The sequence below is a fragment of the Solea senegalensis genome, linkage group LG7 (assembly GCF_019176455.1).
Source record: "Solea senegalensis isolate Sse05_10M linkage group LG7, IFAPA_SoseM_1, whole genome shotgun sequence".
In the NCBI taxonomy this organism is placed as follows: Eukaryota; Metazoa; Chordata; class Actinopteri; order Pleuronectiformes; family Soleidae; genus Solea; species Solea senegalensis.
The window spans coordinates 19,772,691-19,794,414 of record NC_058027.1 but is presented as its reverse complement, the minus strand read 5'-3'; the positions used below and the strand labels follow the sequence as shown (position 1 = coordinate 19,794,414).

The window sequence follows — 21,724 nt, the reverse complement described above, 5'->3', positions numbered from 1 at the left end:
TGTACTTGTATGTTTGTGCTAATTTCAGACATTCATCTTCCCAAATATCCCTTAAAACATTAGATTGGCATAAATAGTGACCAATTGTGTATGTTTTATGTATGAAAACTGCCAACAACTGTCAAATTGCACCTTTTTTGTGGTGAAAATGATCCTCTCTTACAAGCTGGTGTAATCCAGGTAGTGTATTTGGTTTGCGTATGGGAAATGTGGACAGAACTGCAGCATTCATCAGAGCAAGACGCAGGCCAAGTAGAGGAGCTGAGAGGATTTTCACCACAGTGACTAAACCAGACCCTCAAAGAATTTCACAACATATCCAAATACAGCCCAAACTTTTTGGTTCTGTCAGGACCCAACAGGCTCCAGTGGAGTGTGCATGATACCAGTTGCACATACAGCACCACCAGCCAGAAAATATGGTCAGAGTGCAGTGACATACCCTGATGACAAAAGAGCTGCATGCTTTGTACCTAAAATTAAGAGGCAAAATTAACACTCCTCTCAGAAAAATCTGCATCTGCCACAAATTGAATACAGTATTGTTTTGACATTATCCAACCAACCCAACCCTTTTTATATATCTTCCTGTCTTTACATTAACATATTTATTACACTAATACTAGTTACTCAGTCAGACCCACACTGCTGTTTTAGGGCAAAAGCAAGTGTAAGTAAATCTGCATACTGTAGGTTTTTTTTAATAGTATTGGTGTTTTATCCACAAAAGCGTTTAGGGAGCCTGAAATGGTATTTTTTGAAAATGGGTCAGATTGGGAAAATTTCAAAATGCCGCCCTTGCGTTTTCATATAGACAACGATTATGCTACTTTGGAAGAACAATGATCTCATAGTCATTGACGACTGTTCCGCACATAGTCAGCTGCACTGCACATCCACAGCTCGTACTTGTCTGTGACTCTCTCACTCTGTGTCTTTCTCTGTGTACAACCAGACGACTCTCCGCCCACAGTAAATAGAGCTGGATGAAGCTCACTCGTGCGGCAGAACTGGCTATTTCTGTCTTGGAAAGTAGTTAGGGGTTATAAGATAGTCGCTAGATTTGTCACTAATCGCTTTTTCAGAAAAACTTTGGGCTGAAAAGTCGCTAAATAGTAGGGATGCACCGAAATTAAATTTTGTTGTTATGGCTGGGACTGTGTGTACTTACCTCACTAAAGTCAAGGCATTGCAATTGTATCGATTAATATTCATGCATATTCAAAGAATGAATGAACTAAGAAACTATGTAAATATTTAGGAGGTTCTTGAATATATCAGACAACTATTGTGCATGTCCCCATCTTCTCCGTCCCCCAGTGGGCTCTCCGTATCCAATGCAGCCTGGATCGTTTCTCTATGCGCTGCATTATCCCCACATCCAAGCAATGATCTTCATGACGAGGATCGAGTACAGTCGCAATGAAGTGCAGGGATCCCAGTAGATCCTAGTAAAACGTGTGTTGACAGACTCCTAAGAGTGCACTTTTCATTGTTTTCACTCTGTGGTCCGCCGAAAACCGAAAATGTACTATTTTGGCCATTTTCGTGGTGCATCTCTAACGACAAACAAAATTTTTTTTACGTTCCATTTTCATGTGGATATGGCCTTAGTTTTGATGCATTTGCTATTTGTGAGTTATTAACCCTTAAAACAGAGTCTGAATTTTGAAAACTGTACTGGCTCTTTTTTTTTACTTGGGATATCTTTTAAAATGTTCAAAAAGGTTTCTTACCAGAGGTAAATGAAAAGTCTCATTAACACTTAAATCATGTGTAATACAATAACAACAGTTCAATGCTTTGGTTATATATGTATCGATTAAAAATAACAATGTAAATCAATTATTAATATAACATAACCAGACAAAAATAAATAATAAATTAAATTAGTCATATACGTATGTGGATAACTGTACTCAAAACCTCAGCTAAGCATGCTTATATATTACGTCTTAAACGTGCATGCTAAATATAATAATGTAATGAATATAACTTATCCATCCATTACCTACTTTATCCCACTGGAGGGTCGCGGTGGGTGCGGTGCTAGTCTCACCTGACAAAGGGCGATAGGCGGGGTACACCCTGTACAGTTCGCCAGTCCATTTTATGCCATTTGGTAACAGACATTCTATCTGTTCATCCTTGTCACATGGTGGAAGCTTGGCTTTGTATGCAACTGAGGACTGTGTGCTACAGGATGTATGACGTCATTGTAGTTTTACATTTACATTTATTTAATTCTACACCAAACCATACTCATATCTGTATTGTCGACCACAGAGGAGGATTTCTCTTCTGATAATTTAGACAACTCAAAGTGACATCTGGATTTAAAAACAAATGGATGTCCCAGTAACATACAGTACCTGGGATATTTAAACCCAGGTGAAGCTGCTTAAAAGTAATTTATTAACACATTCCCATTTTGAGTGGTTGGTCTGCTTGTATGTGAATTGTCACATGCCAGAAACCAAATGTTATGGGAAGAAAGGAATAAAAAAACAAAACAAAAAAAAAACCTGTCCACAGAACTTTGATGGATAAAATAAATGGATCTCAAGAAACATTGTAGCATTGTGCTGGAAATGGCGTATCACTGGCAAAAATAAAGCAGATAAAGAAGAAATTAGCATGTTCACCTGGGTTCCCCCTGATGCAATCAGAGCTGTGGCCGATTAAAACAAGCAAACACAAACGTTCATTGTAGAGTCATTTGACCCAGGAGTGAATGCTGATTAAACACATTCCCACTGGTGAGAAACCCGTTAAATCCCACAACTTAATCAGAGCCCTCCGTGAGAGTGAAACATGCTATAAACACACACTGAACTGAAATAAAACAAGTGTAATTTCAAATTAATGATAGACAAAACTCCAAGCTTGAAGATATAAATGAGTGTGTGAAATTATGCAGGCGTACGTCATAATCAGGAAGTATAGATATGCAGAGGTCAGATTCAAAGTTCAAATGTCATTTTCTGGCTGTGTGTTACATACATTTATAATTTACGGTTTTGGTGGGCTGCATAAAATCTTCAGACTTTAAAATGTGCCACAAAATCATTAAGTTTGGGAAGGGTTGCTTTGTTTCATTTTATCACCCATCTCCAAGAGATATTAAAAAAAAGAACCACAATTTCATTTCATGCTTGAGTTTATTAAATCAGAATTTACATACTAGATGTAATACATCATTTTCAAATAATATTTATAATATATTTATATAAATAATCAAAGGCAAACCTAGAACATAGCAGCAGATGCACTCACTGTGTGAACGGAGGTGTGCAAGATGCAGCCATCCAGTGTGGCTTAGGGCTGTCACCTTTTTTCCAGAAATCAATATGCTTTGTTGTGATTGTCTGGGGAGGATTGTTTAGTTTGTTTGTCCTCCACCCTGGACCATGCAGTTATTACTTCAGATGGTCTGATGCACTTCTAGGCTGTATATTTTTAACTGGAATACAATTTTATTTGAATTTGAACCTCTGTTGCAGGGTTCTAATGCAAACTTCTCAATATAATGAAAGAAAATATGGCATAGTCAACAGGCTGGGGTTGAGTTGCCCTTTAATTCACCAAGGCCCAGAGTGCAAATAGTATTTTTTTTTTCAAAAAAAAAAAAAAAATACTATTTTCCAAAGAATATACAAACAAACCATGATAAGGCTCCTCCATAAACTCCAAAATGAAATTCATAATTGAATTCCAAATACAATTAAATGTGCTACATTAATGCTGAAGTGTCAATGATCTGGATTGACAGATTGATGGGAGTTTCAGATCAAAAGTGACAGCCCTAGTGTGGCCCCAGTGTAGTGGCAAGACTTCAGAAACCAAACCCATTACCCTAAGCCAGAACACTGTGAGTAAAAGACTTTACTATCACCTTTTCAGGCTATAAGGAACATCAAAACTGGTGGTCTGTCCAAACCAGAGTTCATCCACACAGGGTATTTGATTCAACTGTGCTGTGAACCGCAGCTATTCGAACAAGCCTCTCCCTGTCTGTGTCAACATCCAGCCCCGTGTTGATGCTTACAGGCTGACTGTGCTATTCATGTGCTCTGATGTGTGAAGAGCCTGCTGATAGTGTGTTTGCTGAACAGGCAAGGCATCATGAGATAGCTGCCCACTCTTCACTCCCCCGCAGACAATGTGGCTAATTAGGATTTCCAATGGCTGTAATGGTCAACTGCTGTGATTAACATGTGTGGTTCAAGATTGAATAGCTCTCCCAGGTTAATGTTTTCAGAGGTTAAATTTAGAAAAATGTCTTTTGTCCTGCTACAATTTAAACATTAAATGAACAAGATATGTGTAGATCTCTGGAACATTTTGGAACACAGAGGGATTTTCTTTGAGGAAGTAGTTAAAGCTGGTGAGACCTTTTTGAGCTGCATGCCACCAATGCTTATGTGTACCCAAGTGAGTCAGCAGTGAGTCACGGAATCAAGAATGATGTCTCTGATGTCTGTACACATTAAAGTGGCAGACATAATAATTGAGATGTGGTTACCTTAAAACACATTAGCTGTAGATATAATATTTTCTAAATTACAATTTACAAAAATAGACTACATATCATAGTATGCATACATTTTGTAAATGGCCTACCCCTGCTGTTTAAGGATACACTGGATATCATTTTACAGCAGTGTAGTCCTAGAATTTCACTCGAGGTTTGGTGAAGCATGAGCAGTGTTTAAATCTGTGGCCTCACAGCAAGAAGTTTCTTAGTTTAATCAGGGCCTTTCTGTGGCTACATCAAAACTACTCCATTTTCATTTCAAAAATGCATTTTCAGATGTGTTTCTAGATGAGCGTTTTCAGCTTTGTATCAGAAGTAAAGCACCTCTATACTAATATGCTGAAAAACACACCTCAAGTAATCATTCAGGTACACTGGGAAGGTGTGTACTGTGGTAAACAGGAAGCCGATTTAAAAACAAATCAAACTATGCCTGAAAGGCAGAAATGAAACTGGTCTTATTTTGGGGCAATAGCAGCAGCATTCAATACACCCCTTTCCTCTGTACTCAAATTGAAAGAGGATGTTGTCGCCCTGGCACCATCAACCATTTTATGCTGACATGGTCCATCACCTGTCAATTTACATCTACAGTCTACAGTTTAAATTATTTTACAGTGTATAATGTATTATATTATAATGCCTATTATATGTGTCTCTGTGACTTGATTCTGCAGATAAAGACATGTAGAAATAGACTAAATGTGGAAAAATTTACCGCTGTCTGTCGTTCAGCCGGTTTGTCTTGTGGAATCAGATGTTTCACATGAGAAGTCTTATCAAACTCAAACTTTTGAAATACTCTGGTATTGATCATTACTCCACTTGACAACAATTGTACTTCTCTTTGTTGCGCATACATTACAATTGACTCAAGCGTATGTATGGATGCAAATGGCTCTCTTCCTGAGTAGAACTGGGACAGAAATTAAATGGGACAGCTGATGGATACTGATGGCAGAGCTGCTCTAGCCACAACAGGCCCTCTGGCAGTGACACTGACCGGGTGCCTGCTCCCTGCCTGTCTGTAATGCTGGTTTAGATTAGCTACCTGGGTTGGGTATCAGTGCTCACCCCTTTTCTCGCTGTGTCACCGTTGGCAGTATGTGCACGTGTAAGCATAGTTTCTGCATTTGTGCGACATGTAGCTTTGCTGCTTCCTGAAGTCTGTAAGGTTTTTATAACTCATAGCCAACCACACTGGGCAGACAGTGCCATCATCAGCCCTGAAACTTGACACCATGCATCACCCAGCTCTCTCCCTTCCACTCAGACGCACACAGACACAGAGAGAGAGAGAGAGAGAGAGAGAGAGAGAGAGCGCACATGCCTCTGTGAAACCTGCTCCTGCTGCCTCACTTGTCACATGGTCATAGGCTGTCTCATTCGCATACTTTTTTTTTCTCTCTCTGTGTCTCCCCAACCCTTCCTTTTGCCTACTCTCTGTCAAGTGTTCTCTGTGTGTTAGCATCTGGCATCATCAGCCTGTCTTCTTTGGAGGACTGCCAGATAAGGCCAGGGGCGGAGGGACAACTAAGGGTCAGAGGTAAACAGGAAGTCAGGCGGTATTTGCTGTGGGCCGAAGGGGAGGGCCCAGTAGAGCAGGAGATGGGGGCGGTCCATGGAGAGGAGAGGGAGGAGGGAGTTGTACTTGGATTGACTGTGTTAAGAGCATGTGGGAAAGTTGCCAGCCCAAACTGCACAGTAGGTCTGAATTTAAATTCTGTTCTTTTATTCTGCTTTTCCCTTCGTCCCTTCTCTGTCTTTCCTCTGTCTTGGGGGGATTGAATAGCCTTGAATATATTTCAGGGGTGAAGGGTGGGTGAGTGTTTGCTCAGCAGTCAAATGTGGATGGGGTTTTGTATGCGAGTGTGTCTGTGACTGCAATGTGAGTTTTCGGTTTGTTGTGACGTGAGGCAACCTCCTTGAACTCGTGTTAACCTTTGGTGGAGAGGGTAAAGCTGAGGGTCAGACTACCACAGTGTCTCTGGGCATGGAAAGACATTAGCTTGACGATTTAATTTTAATTTCTGAATTAGCCTCTGTGTTGGATAAGGCAGAGTTTATTAGAAAAGGCATGAAAAGTTAATGACCTTTTTGCCCTTGTGTTTAAAACTGACACGTTGGTTGTTTTCTTGTGGTTGGAGGGGGAGTCGGAATAAAACATCATACAAAGCACTGATAAAGCTTATATTGCTCTGTTTTGTTCCAGTAAATGCATGACTGTTGACCTCAGTTTGACACAGTGTTGCCATGCCGTCTACAGACGACGGTTGGCTGGTTGGTTACTGATTGTAAGTTCAGCAAACATGTTTGACATTTGTAAGTCTTTAGCTAGGTGCTACGTGGACTTCATTGTTGTAAGGCAATAAGTCTTTGAGTGTCATGAGTATTTTCTTTACACTAGGATTATGTTGACGGCACAATGAACTTATTTTATTGTTCATAAGAAGAATGTTTGCGTGTTACAGTATGTGCCATTATATAGACATTTAAATAGAAACAACAATGAAAGTACCTGGCCAGTGTATTTCAGTTCATACATTACACTATAGGCTCTTCAAGTATCTTCTTCAAGAATTTCCTTTCCTTGAAAGTTGTAAAAGAGAGCTGTTAACATAACCTGTTACCTGTTGTCTTGGTTTGCTTGTTACTGTGCGAGTATCCTTGGCTTGGCTTGCATATGTAATTGTTGTTACCACACACCACCACCTTATTTAAATCCAAAGTAGTCCCTGTTGCCATGATTCAGCATTTTGGCATTTTATTGTGCAAACCTGTCTGTAGCTCAGTGTGACTCCACTTTGCTATCTAGGAAGTGATTGTCTAAAATAGTAATTGTTCTTAACAGGTAGTTTTACAATATGACAGACATCTAATTTAAAATTATTTTGTTTTTATTTTTTTATTTTTATTTTGTAAACATTTATAAATATTTGTTCTATTTCATTTTACAAACTACCCCAACTTTCAACAAGGGTTGTACATGTAACAAGAAAATTGTTTAAAATAGACATATAACTTGTTTTGGTCAAAAGAGACAATAAAGAAGATGGAAACTTGCTTGAGGTTATATGAGGAAGTCTGCCAATACCCACAAATATACTTGTCAGCACAATACAAGCAAATGTTGGTGAGAAATGACCACTACTAGAACTAGAATATATGACATTGAGTACATAAAGCACGCCCTTGTTTACGTATGTTTTGGGGTGGGCTGGTATGATGATGCAGAAATGTGAAGCGGCTCTCCACGGAAGCCAGTCCTTCCTCAGCCTCTCTTTCTCTCCCTCTCTGTACATTTCTCTCTCTATTTCATATCCTAAGGGACCATCTCTCAGCTTCACTCCTTGGTTTGCACCGATGTTCCTTTTAATGAATGGCATCATCCAGCTCGCTTGTTTTGCACAGTTCAGCTTCACGTCACAGCCTGGTGTCTGACAACCACTGTTTAAAAACAGTCTAAAAGAGGCTTTCTAATTTTGTTTGTGATGTATAAAAAACTTAAAAACTGTGTGCAATTCAATATGGAAAAACAGATTTTTCTGTTGCAACTAAAAAGCAGATGCATTTAAGTCCAAGCCTGAATGCAAAGGGTAAAAAAAACACATGCTGAAAAACACATGTTTTAATGAGTGCACACATCTGATTTAACAGACCTTGTATGTAGTTTGATGGATAATTCCAGTTTGTCACAATATGACTCTTGTAATAGTTATAACATTGTATTTAAGATTGGATACCAATTGTACTTTTAATGGTACCAACCTATTACATTGGACCTATTTTCAACAACCACAACTTTTGCTGAAAGTACTGGAAAACATATCGTTCAGTACCAAAACGGACATTTGAATTGATATTGACTCAGGATTCATTTAACTTTGACATTTCTTCTATATATTTGGAAGCTGAAGTGTTTGCATCTAAAGATTGAAGTGAGGGAATATTTTATGGAACCTGAAAAAGACCTGCTTTCATACTGCTGAAATGTGTCTGGAAGGAAAGGGTGCAGCATCGCCGGTGTAAACCCTTAGAGTCAGCTGTTAATTGTGAATTGTGCTCCTCTTTAGATGGACAGCCTCTTGCTTTCACTTTGACTCACGCAGTTCTATCTCTTAAAATATAATCTTAAATGATGCTGAGTGGCTGCCCGTTTAACTTTCACTTAAAGGTGCAGAAAAGGTGCCTTAAAATGTTTGCCTGCTCTTCCCAGTCATTTGGCCTGATGGGTTTAGAGACAGACTTGGGATATACTTTGTATTCTGCACATCTCTCAAACTCAGTTCACAGCTTCAGGGTCCAGGGGTCAGTGGGAAAATAAGCACTAGGTGAAGCCAAAGTAACCAAAACAGATTAGCCCACAAAGCATTTGCAGCTTTCTGTGTGGTCTTCATTCAGTGAAAGTCCTTGAGCAAAAGATTCACTAATTGAGTGAGTGTTGGTCCAACCTAGGCGATAATATGTTAAAAAACAACCGTTAATCTGCTTGAGTTCAGTGTTTTCAGAATTGCTACAAAGGCTCACAAATGATAAGTGATTGTCAGTAGAGGGACTGCCTCTGTTTGTTCACTGCTGCAAGTTGAGGAATGGAAAATAACTGCACAGTGTGTCCTGTACACACACCACTGCTTGAAAGGAAGTTTTCATCAAATGAAAATCTGAGAAACCTGTTTAGTAAGGTGTTAGCCCTACAGACTTTTTACTCGAATATATATGTAAAAGGCCGCAGGTGCTGGTTATTATTAGCACTTCTGCTTGTTAAATGTATGAGCAGTTCATGCTCCTATTTAGCATTTTTCCATTTTCCTATCCTTGAAATTTTTGAAAATAAATACTAAATACTGACTCAGACAGGACACCCACCTTCAAAGAAGATGGTGGCATGACTGTTCTCACAGTCACCCCCTAGTGTTCATTTCAATCCAAGTCAGGTTAGGAGTTGAATTAATTCAGCATTTTGTTTGTATAACAATTATTATGAATCTGTCCACACTCCAAAATCAAGTTGTTGTTTTTTTTAAAAACTACACATCGTTTTGTTATTCATCCCCATGCAGGAATGCACACACAGACTGAAAGCTCATTTGTTTGCCCCCTCTACACACACAGCATGTGTCACCCTTGTATGTGAACTCGCTGCTCGTAAAATTAGCACTGCGTACGGCGTGACTGTGGTGGTGGTGACTGACAATATACTCTTAACACTAGCCAACACTACACCACAGTAGGGTTATTTAGTAATTATTTCACTAAGATTGCCTGGCCATTCTTTTTATTTATTGTGTATTTGTTTGTCGCCCTATATTAACCAAATAACCATGACACAACAGTCAGGAGTTTTCCTGTTGATCTAACCAGCAAAGCAATGCCTCCATTTTGTGTGTGCTATCTTCTTGCTTCTAATGAAAACAGACATCCGCCTTATTCTTGCTTGCAATCCTTGTATATGGGGTATGAAAAAAGGCAACCCTTAAAATTGTAGCACTGAAGGTGGCACATTGAAAAATGTGGGTGCTGCTTCACCAAGGTATTACAACCAATGCAAAAGGTTAGTCTGGAGCCCTCTAAAGCCTGTTGGAGGGGAGTTGCTGGTTAGAGCAGCAGGCTTTCTCTGGTGATAATTTGCCTACCAGCAGTGTTGTCTCATCTGTGGCCAATTCACTTAACAGACAAGAATAAATGTACTTCTTTGGGATTGCTGCAGGGTTAATCCTGATGATACAGCAGAATACAGTGTCTATGTGTGTGTGCTTGTATTAAAAAAATAGCTTACATAGAGTTCCTAATAGGGCTAATAGTCTTGATTAGGGACCTAATTATTCATATGAAGGCAAACAAGTTTTTTATCTGTTAGTCACACAAATGATGCTAGATGGATCTGTTTCAGGGACCAATCTTCAGACTGAGGTTAAAGTCATGAATACCTAATTTGGGATTTCCATTCATTGTTTTAATGTATTAAAGTCAAGAGAATTGACCATACAACAGACATGGTTGGTTTTGGTTTGCTGTTGTAAATCAGCTGAGAAACTGCTGAGTAGGCTCTCTTGAGCATGGTAGCGGGGTAACTAATCCCTGTTTGCCCGTTAGTGGCCAAGATCAGAGGGTGGTGAGCACCACCCAGGTGGAGAGGGCTGTTGCTTTTTTTTATTGCTCAAAAACATTAGTCATCCTCAAGAAGCCAGCTATGTTTAATGTTAATGTTATTTAATATTAAGAAAATAAGTTGCTTCTACCTCAGTTGTTTTGTCAGGTTCAGTAAAGCTTTCTGGTCTTAAAGAAAGAAGCCAAATGGTTGTAATAGTGCTTTTAAACTGCATTTGGTCCTAAAAATTAGCTTCCATAATGCTAGATATAGTTTTAAAGATCTTCACTTTAACTTGTCAGCTGTTTGTGAATGCTACAATATTCTCAATGATATGATTCTCAATGATTATTCAGGGCCTGAGTGATGTGCCTTTATTTTTTGCCTTGCTGCCATGTTTGAAGTGGCCTAACACAACATACAGTAGCTCCTATTCTGCCTTTGTGCCAGCCAAATGAAACGGCAATAATAGTTCAATGGCTTATTGATTCTACTATACACGGTATCGTTGTATAAAAGGTGTGTGTGAGTGTGTGCTATTGGAGTTAAAATGGACTTGACCTTGGTTGTTGGATGATGATTTTAACCCACTGGTATTTCAGGGCTCGAGACTAACTTTTTGCATTGCTTGCACTGGTGCATCGAATCTTTTCATTTAGGTGAATTCTTTTAAAGATATTTTCTGGGGCTTTTTTGCCTTAATTGGACAGGACAGTGAAGCATGAGAGGGGAGGGAAGAGGGATTTACCAGCAAGGCAGGGAGATGAATGAACGAAACGATATGCTGTGTTTATAAATTGTGTTGAGGATGGTCAATTGGTGATGATCAGTGTTGATTCTGTTGCCACACGTTGATCAATGTATGGGAAACTCTGGAAATATGTGCACCAGAGCAGTCAAAGATAAAATTAAGAAAATTTTTTGGTTGCATATACGACCAATTTGGTCACACTCAAGAGCCCTGTATTTATTTTTAAATAATTTTTTAACTTACCAATAACCAGACCAGTGTATTGTATGGATTTCATCACTGTGAGAGAAACACCAGTGGGTGCTAGCCATCTTGTCATTTTCAGTCAGTGCATTGTGAGCTCTTGGCTCTCATTTCCCTAATGGTGGGTTAGTTGAGACTCTCACGGTGGTACAGGCAAGAAATGAGAGCAGTGGCACGCTAATACAGGCTCTTTGATGAGGAAGTAATGGAGTGTTCAGAGACGGACACCTGTGCCTCCGCAGCCACCCCTTTTCTCTCTGTGCACATGCACACACGCACACAGACACACACAAGCAGAGTTTTTTTTCCCCTTCTTTTCAACAGCTCTGCTACTCCCCTCCCCTTCCTCTTCGACTCCCCTCCCTCATCGGTCCTTAACGGAAGCCACTCCCCTATACAGATCTGCTAGGCTTGTTTGCATATTAACTGTATAGTTGCCAAGGAGCTTTGACTTCATGCCATATTGAAGTAGTGACTGTTGTTCTGTGTTGTTGCTTATGTCTTTCTTTGGTTTTAACAAGCATGTCCAGGAAATATATTTTTTTTATCTTGACTGAGAAGCCATTTATGGTCATAAGTCTTTCTGTGTTTTAAATAGACCCTCTATATTTCTCTCTATATGCAGTAATTGAGGCAATCATTCTGTTTCCATTTTGACCGTGACAATTTAGTAGAGACTTTGTAAAGAACTTGAATAGAGCTCAGTGCCTGTGTGAGTTTTTAACAACCACTGCACTGTGGATGTGTATAGACAAATCTCTCCCTCTGTAAAGTGGCTGTACCTTGGCAGGCATTAAGTGACAGTGCATTTGTTTAGCTTGGAGAGGACGATGGTGCCCGGCTCCCAATGACCATGTGGTCTGCTTTACAGTCCAAACTCAAAGGCCTGTCCTGGCAGGAGGACCTGATGGCTGCTGCTGCATACACTTGGGAAGGACAACCATTGATAAACATGCTTAGCAGTCATCTCTGTTTTTGTAGGAGATATAAAGCTGTAGAATGTACAACTACACAAACCACAGAGATACAGTGAGATAATCTTCAATGTCGCTATCATACCTGTGTTCAAGCAGCATCTCACTGATCTTACAACCCAACACCCGTCTTTTATACTTACCCAGTATAAATAAGGCTGTCCACACCATTACAGTTGGTCAGTTGAATAGAACTTTATTTAGGTTACCTTTACAATGTGCAATGTAAAACCATGTGTGGTAGCTTTCGCCCACATTTCACACCATACGTTGATTAGCTCACAGTAAGTATTGTTTAGTTTGGAGCTACAATAGAAAAATAAGCAAAAACAATGACACAACAAACATTTTTATGTCCTTTAAGTCATTTTTATATTCACTTTGTCATGTTCATATTAGCTTTATTTAGTATATCTTGCTCTGTGCTGTGTTGAGTGTACTATTCTCTGTAGGTAAATAGCCTGTATTCAGCTGTACCTGTCAGAAATACTTCTTTGAATCTGGTTCTCGTCTTCACTTAGCCCTCATAAAATCTGTGTGTTTGGTCTGGCCATCAATAGTGTCAAAAGCATACCTTTCTTCCAAGCCACAGGTGGGTGGGTCACTGGTTGAACAGGAGCAGCCCACTAATTCCTGTGTATTGAAATACATGAAGTGAAAATGGTGTTGGCTGGTTTGAAGCCTGTTTAGCCGTTTTTGCACCGTAGAAACATTTTTAAGCTAACAAAGTATGTGTCAGTAACTCAGGCCCTGGCTTAGTAGTGCTGTGTGCTGTTCCTGGCTTCAGGCCAGCTGCATGTCTATGCTCAATACCTCAATACCATGTGCCAGCTAGTGCACATGGCCCCTGTATCACGCTGACAAGAATCTGTAAAAGGCTGGCTCACTCATGATCTCTTCTGGCTCTGCGGAAGAGTCGCATGCTATGGGGACAACTCAGTTTCCCCTCGTGGAATGTGTTTTCCAAAAGTCATAGCAGGGTGTCGACAAGTGTTTTACGTCACCGCTGTAGGTAATGAAGGCTTGATGTGTCTGATATGGTTAGGGAATGGAATATCTGTGTCTCGATTTTTTTTTTTTTTTTAGATTAATTCAACTTTGTCAGCTGTTTGTGTCGGTAAAATGTTTGTAATCTTTAGTTTTTTGTCTTTATCTGTTTGTTCATCTGACTCTTGAATGATACTGTTCCGTAAATAAATCAGCACGTCACCGACAATGACCTACGCAAGGACAAAAAACAAAAGCAGTTATGTTGATATTTGTTGTGGGAGAAATCCAGTGCTGTGGGGGTTAAGTTGTGAAAGTTAATTTAATAACTGCTAGCACCATCTGCTGGCCTACTTCCTTACAAAGAGAGAGAGAGAAAATGAGTGAGAGAGCAAGTGGAGAGAGCGAGTGAGAGAGAGAGAGGGGGAGAAACGAGTCTGGGTTTTAACGACATCTCTAATATTCATGCTGATGCATTTTGCTGCTTTGTGCTTTCATTTTCCACCGTTCTGCCTGCCAGACTCTGAAGCTCGCCATACACGCCCCAGCTAGGCAAAGGGGAGGGCAGCGAGGGAGAAGGAGGAAAAAGACTAGTGAAAAGGAGGAATAAACAACCGGCCAAACAAGCGAGCAATCTAACACAAAAGCTTTTTTTTGTGTGTAATAAAAGGAGTAACCTACCTTATCCTGACTGGTGAAGAAGAAGACGAGGAGAGGCGCTAAAAGGGAAACTAAAAAGCAACAAGAGAAGGAAAGAACCAGAAATAAGAGGGAAAGGGCTCAGAAAGTCACAGAGAGCCCACACGAAAGGCAGGCGGAAAGAGGAATCAATGAGGGGAGGAGAGAGGAGGTAGGGGAAGGCAACTCTGATACACACACACTCGCGTAGAGTGAGAGAGACTTGGGTGAAGCCGGACGACGGCAAAGCAGCACGCAACAGCAGAATGAGAGCTTCCTGGACTGCCACGCACCTCCTCTACCGCCCACAGTGCTGCTCCCTCATCACCCTGTGAAGAGACAAACGAGGGTGAGGGAGAGAGAGAGCTCCCATGCGCTCCTCTTGAGCCCTGCCTGCTGGGGGAGGAGGAGACGGACGGCTCCAGTGCTCTCACACTGCCTGAGGAGAAGAGTTGCCCAGGGAGGAGGAGGAGGGGAGGCAAACGTGGAGAGAGAGAGAGGGAGGGGAGGGGGGGGACACACGGCTCAAGAAAGAGTGAGAGAAAACGACTGTTGAGGGAAAAAGAGTGAGTGTGTTTCTAAGAGAAAGCGTGAGCAAGCAACAGAGAGAGGAGAAAAAAAACCCGCGAAAGGGCAAGGCTTTGTTAGCCGGTTGGAGAGGGGGAGGAAAGAGGAAGGATAAAAAAACACCATGTCTACAGTGAAGAGGCCAAGAGGAAGGGTAAGTGAGCTGCTCTGAGTGCTGGGAGGGAGGAGGTACGAGGGGGAGGAGGAGGGGCCGGCAGGAACTGAACAACCTCTCCTGCTACTGGCTCATGCTGCACTGCCGCCATCTTGAACTCATTGCTGCTTTTTTCCTCTTCTCTGTACTCATTTGCTTTGCAGTGCTAGACCTTATCAAAGCGCACTCGATCAACCATGCTTTCTTTTCCCCACCCCCACTGTCTATTCATTCCAAACATTACTTTTTAATCCTCCTTTGAACCTCACTTCACACTGCCCTGTGCTGTAGTTTATGTACAGTATGATGAGTGTGTGTGTGTGTCCTCCATGAGTTGAGCCTGTCAGTCACCAGAGAGCTCATTACATGTGAAAATGCGCGAGTGAGAGTGAGGAAAAGCTTGCCAGCCCAAATGGAGCTTACGCTACCTTTTCATGGGCTATAATGGTCCCCATCGTTTTCATGGGACTGCGTGCTGCTAGAAAGATTGAAATCGCTGCAGTGCTGGCAGGCTGTAATTTCAGTTATTTATAGATCTATTACACAGCTGCAGTGCTCTCACTTTTGGTGCATTTTTATCTCTCTCTCTCTTGCCCTCTCTCTGATAGACGCCTATTTTCATATTTTCTTCCTCTTGTTACCTCTTTCATGTGCTCTCATGTTCTTCTGCTCGTGAGCTTTACTTTCAACCCCTCCCCTCTTTTTTTTTTTTTTTTCCTACCATTAACATGAATGAGAACATTCCAGCACGATCTAGTTCATTTATCCTTAATAATCTCTGTAGCGTTGTTCACGTGAAAGTCATAATGCAGCTCTTGTACTTGTGTAGTGTATTTGTGTGTGTGTGTTTTTTTTCCTTCCACTGATTATTCAAGTCCCTGCCCCCACTTTGTTGGTCTGGTTCAAGCTAATTATCTTTATTTAGCTGGCTGTGTGGAAAAATAAAAGCAGCCGGCCATGCCTGGGCCATGTAGGCATTCGCAACACAATTTTAGATTAGGTCATCCATTTATGGGTTCCCTCGCTGCTGGACTCAAGGCCCACCACAAGGCATTTGTGTTAGTATAACCACAGTCATTCCATCTATTATTCACATATTATACATACAGTAGAGCTGATGTTTATCCTGTGTTTGATTTGCATGTGCCACCTAAAAGTATTCAAATTTCAGACTGTGCTTCACCTGATGGAGGAAAAACTGACCTCTCTAAAGAAGGGGATCCACTGAGAGTAGAGAGCAGAGAGAGAGAGAGAGAGGAGTTGGTCAGGAGGCTGAAAGTGAGCATCATGCAGAGAGATAGGTTCACTTCAAGCACCTGACATCAAGAAACGCTGCTGCCAGAGTGGTTCACACGATCTCCACAGGGATGTGGTTTTATGAATGAGTTGGTGATAGTTGCAGTGGTCACAGTATCACAGTGGATTCATTAAAGGAGTTGCGGTATCTTGCAGTATTTTTTTCTTATTTATGCCAAATTTTCAGATGCGATTATAATACTTATTGTTCAGTGAAATGGCACCTGCTTCAGTGCTGGTGCCATTTTCATAAAGTAAATGAAAGACGACTTGCTTTTTAAACTCGCCTTTTTAAAAAACCTTGTTATTTTTAGCTTCATTTTCTAGTATTACTTTTAGAAAAACACCTACCTCAGTAAATCAATACGTGGAAAAAGACTCGCTGTGAAATCTATAATGTGCTTAAACAGACAAAGCTCAATTTGATCTTTTTGTTTGGTTTGTCATTTTTTGTGAGAACCTGCTATGCAATGGGATTGTGACATTGATAACAGATGACATCATGTCTTAAAATACTATTGATTTCCTAATAGTAATTTATCGCCCACTAATACTTTATTCTTTTTCTATTCTCTCTGTCTCTATAGCCCAGAAAGAACGCTAATGGTCCTGTTAGCCAGGTTCGGGCCCTCAGTCCCCCATTGAAGAGCAGCTCATCGTCTTCCTCCTCTTCCTCATCATCCTCATCTTCCTCAAGCTCTTCATCTGAGAAAAGGACACGGAGGACACACCATCAGATGGAGACATTGACACAGGACAAGCAGGAAAAGGCCAATAGGATAATATCAGAGGCTATCGCAAAGGCCCGGCAGCGCGGGGAGAAGAACATCCCCCGTGTCATGAGCCCTGAGAGCTTCCCTAGTTCTTCCTCACAGTACAGGAGCCACCGAGATCGTGAACACAAAGGAAACAGCAAGGCACGGTCCAAACAGAAGATGAGTAGAAAGGCCTGCGTTGTACCCTGCTCCAAATCCAAACAGAAGGCCAAAATTGGGTATGTACTAGTTACAACCATTATTACTGCTGTGTTTACCACTGTTTTTGTAATTAAACTGGATCCTACATCATGGCAGTCCAAATGCACACAAACAGGTGTGACAAATTAATGTCTAAAACAGATTAAGTTCTTAATTTAATTAAACATGTCGCACACATCCACATATGAGCAGCTGTAACCAGCAAATGAACAAATTAATTGTTGTGTGAAGTAGTGTAAATAACACTCAGTAGATGAAATTAAAATTCCATCTTCTATTTGCTGCTGTTTAGTCAGAATTGGGGGGAAAAAAAACACTTTGTACGTTTCAAGTCTCTTCGTTTCACCTGCAGCCATTTTATAGTTGATGTGCATAACCTAAGGCAAACTTATACATGTCATTTGCTCTGTAAACACAATGGTTTGTTTCAGTTACAACAATTTAGCAGAAAACTTACAAATACATATGAAAATGGATCTGAGCCTGAGGGATTTGATTTTTGTTACCATAAGAGTGTAACTTATGCCTGATGGCCTGACAAACGGCAAGGGAGTCTCTATATCTATTGATGGCACTATAAGTCACTATGTAAACAGGTTTTGTGTTGTGAGTTTGAGTCGATGATTTCCCTTCAACACATTTTGTTGGTGCATTTGTACTAACAGGCAGAACATTTTCTGCCTGTGGTTGCTTAGATGGAAGCTCAAAGTTCAACAGAATTTACTGCATGCCATAACAATAAACCAGGCTCAGTCATCAGCATAGACATAAAAGGAGCAAACAAAGGCAGCATTTACATGTGAGACAGCTCTGCCTAGTATATTCAGTCAAGTAGTGCTTATGTACAGATACTGTAATCCTGCCTCCCATCCCCCGTTAAACAGCTATACGCAGTGTAAGCCACACCCAACACAAGCGATTGAAATATCAGCTCATATAAGCATGAGGACCGTGTCAGGAAGCCGAAGGAAAATACTTTGGGGTTTTTTAATGTGGTAATGTGATGTCAGGCTTTTGCAACAACTTGTGATCCACGGCCTGTGTTTTTCAGACATAGTTTTAAGAGTGATTTACAATGGTCAACAATAATGTGACTGCTGAGTTTATTCATGATTTGCTAAGCCACACAGCAGAGGAAGAAAAGCTGAAACAGTCAATGGATTTTGCTCGAGTTTGTTTAACTGATGAGAAACTTGTAGCTGTGCTAATGTTCTGGAGAAGAATGAGATGTTGGAAGCATCAGTTGTGGTGATGTTGCTCCACTAGCTTGGCAGTTCATGTTGGATGGTTTTTTTTCTTTCATTATTCATACGCTAACTACGTTCATACGTACTTCTACCGATGCAAAACTTAATCTTAGTCTTAATCTTATTGAACAGTGATGGGGCACAAAACCAAAACAATAGCTATGCCGCTGGTATCCACCTTCCATGTTAGTACATAAACAAAGAATGAATGACTTTTATTTTATTTTGACCACAAAGTAAAAGTAAAATAATAATGATAAAAACACAAGCAAGAGAGTGATGTAAAACTTCTTTGTACCTACCCCTTTTCTCGCTTCCCTGTTAAATAACTAAATGTCTTCATATATATTTACACCTAAAATAAATTTACAAATAAGGCATCCAAAATTTTATGCACAGTCCAAATTAAGTATATAAACAACTGTCCCCAGTTTATTCACAACCTAATTGTCCACCCTGTGTTAATGTAAAATTAACTGTAAAGGCACAAAACGGGAACATATAATGTGGTGTCGAAGATATTGGGGTAACATCAGAAGATCTAACAGGCAGATGACAGGACTCGAAATCACTTGATTTGATTGTTTGACCAACATGAACATTCATTTTCTCTTGGGGAATAAACAGTCAATCGAACAAACAATACTGATGGGAACTGTGTCGAGAGTAAAGTGTAGAAAATAGAAAGAAAGGAACACATTGATGAATAGATGTATTGTTTCAATCAGTTAAGAGCCTAATGAATATGTGCAAGACAGATTGTGAGTTCTGATATTTTGTGTCAGGAATTGTTAGAGCAGACATCCCAGTGAGCAGAGCGGTGGAGTCAGTGGAATGGCGTAGTCAGATGTGGGAAGTAACAAACTGGAAGACAATGCTGTATGTATGTATCTGTGGTATTTTGAGGTCAGAGAGATGTCAGAGGTGTTGGAGCTCATTTGATGTTGCGTGAGATGTGTTATGTGCATGACTTTTGTCATTTTTAACCTGGGGTAGATGTTAATTGCAAGGTACCCAATGTTGCCAATGATAAAGTGGGAGTCAGGTTTAGCTCTGGTCCACGTTATGCCACTTAATCTTTTTCAGTAGTAGGATCATTGATTTTCTCCATGTGACAGTATATCCTGATATGTCTGAAAATGAGTGAATGAAATGAGTTTGAATGTCTCTTGGCATAATCCTGGTGGAGTTTATTAAATGTAAGTTTATACGTTTACTGTGCGGTATGTCATCTGCATGAGAATTGATTTTATGGCTCGAGTTCAAGGTTGAAATTCCACTGAATTGTAACAGATAGCAGTAGCTAGGGGTTATATAAAGAGAGAGTAGGGCTCTTTGTCTGGGTTTCTGTTGTAGTGTGAAGCACTGAGAAGTAATACCACTATAACTGCAACTGTTGGTGTTATCCTTTTCAGAGAATGAAGTACAATTTCCAAAGCCACATGTCTACAGTGTTGTGGGAGAGAAAAGTCCAGATTTGTTTGTTGAATGCTGCTTCTACAGCGAGAGAGATTGCTGTTGCATTGATGATTCTCTCCCTTTAATGAAGCCTGCTTGATCCGGGTGGATTAGTGTTGTAACAATGCCTTCAGTTATACTAGTCAGTGCTTTGAAGATGATTTCATGATATGGTGTGTTAGCTAGAACAGAGGGAAGGGTCTTTGTTGTGGTTTTAGTGTTACCTCGAACCTGTATTCATGAGAGGAGGTATATTACTCATGCAAACGATCTTTTTTTTTCCCCCTCCTAACCACTCTCATTCAGATTTGACTAAACTATTAGCATTACCATTTAATCCAAGTCTAGCTAGTCAGGAAGGGGAGTTACCAAGTTGTCTGCAGTCGTGTCATTTGAATGTGACACAAATGTTTCACTGATAATAATCTTTGTGATGAGGTAATGAGCTCTGTAACCCATTTTTAGTGTCACCATACTTGGCCTACATGCAGAAGAAACATCTCATAAGGAGGCATTCAGCATAGCGTGCTTATAGTTCAACTTGTTTCATTCATTCTTTTTCAGCATGATGCATTCCAGCGATTTTAAAAACATAAAACAATTAAAGTCCATCATACAATAGAAACTACTACATAGGTTTTATTAAAATGTGGTTTTGTTTATTTTAGAAGGAAAAATCACTCTGGATGTTACCCTGAATTTGGTTCCGTTTGAATGGTGGAACACATGATGTGACTCTAATCTACACTGGTTTACATATATGATGCAGAAACTGAGTCATTGTTTGCAGTTGTAATTCCCATGTTTTCCTCTTTTTCTTTTAGTTGAGAAAAGTAGTTCAAATATGCAGGCCTTCTGCACAACTGTGACAATGACCTATAGTTCTTTCTGTATATGAAAGGAGGCCCGTGGGAGTATGAATGTTTCATTAGGTGTGTGAAGATTCATAGCTGGCAAATGATTATGCATCGAGTTGTTACTTTTATAATTACTAGAAACTGCACAACAAAGAACAAACACGTTTCTGAAGATCTCTATGTAGTGTTGAAGTTGAGGTCTTATTAAGCAGCATATATGTTGGCCATGAAGATATGGAAAAACATTTTCCCTTTGTTGGAGTGTTAATTATGTTATGATGAATTGTATAAAAAAAACATATACTTCTATCATGTTCTGGACACATAGCAAAATCCAGCAACTTTTCATTAAGGCAGTCAGGCAGGTCTGAGCCTTAAATAAAGAGAAGTGAGAACTTGACCAGGCTGATTGCAATGTAAGGTAAACAGAACTACAACATGAACACATCCATATTGGTCTATTAGTTGGTCTCTTTTTCCAGAATCATTCAAATGTATCGATGTTTTAAAAATAAAGATACAAAGCAATTCACGCTTGTAAATTCAGTTGGTGAAACTGAGCCGATAAGATACTCAAGCACATACATTGTTTATTAGTAAAACATTTTACAGTGGAACTGAATAAGTGTGGTCACATGACGGGGAGGAAAAAGGATAGAGGCATAGCAACATCATTGGTCTAGGGGCAAAACAACACTACAGCATGGTTGTTTATGGTGGAATATGGCTATACGTCTCATGTTCAATGTCAAGTATCAAGTGTGTTAGTGTTCTAAAATGTTTTCTGTATCAAAATTGATCTTGGATAGAACCTCCATGTTTTCTTGGGTCCTCAAACCATTAACCTCAGTAGTTGACACAATCAGTGATGGAGTGTTGGCCCAAAGACAGGATTTGCTTGCTCCTACTG

The 21,724-nt window shown here is 40.1% G+C and overlaps 1 protein-coding gene and 1 long non-coding RNA gene across 6 annotated transcripts in view; one reads left to right on the top strand and one right to left on the bottom strand.

Annotated features, from left to right (window-relative positions):
• chd9 (chromodomain helicase DNA binding protein 9) overlaps positions 1-21,724 on the top strand; it is a 66,193-nt gene that overhangs the window by 9,193 nt on the left and 35,276 nt on the right. For 3 of the 5 annotated variants that reach the window (XM_044030573.1, XM_044030571.1, XM_044030570.1), the window contains exon 3: positions 16,863-17,269. In XM_044030573.1, coding sequence (XP_043886508.1) covers positions 16,863-17,269 — 407 coding nt within the window. Of the gene's footprint in view, positions 1-6,130; positions 6,242-14,785; positions 14,980-16,862; positions 17,270-21,724 lie in introns of those variants that run through there. The other 2 variants (XM_044030574.1, XM_044030575.1) reach the window with 2 other exon arrangements.
• On the bottom strand, positions 12,770-14,774 carry LOC122772479. The gene is made up of 2 exons (XR_006360781.1): positions 14,262-14,774; positions 12,770-14,128 (listed from the first exon to the last, which is right to left on the bottom strand). It is a non-coding gene; the product is annotated as an uncharacterized LOC122772479 (long non-coding RNA).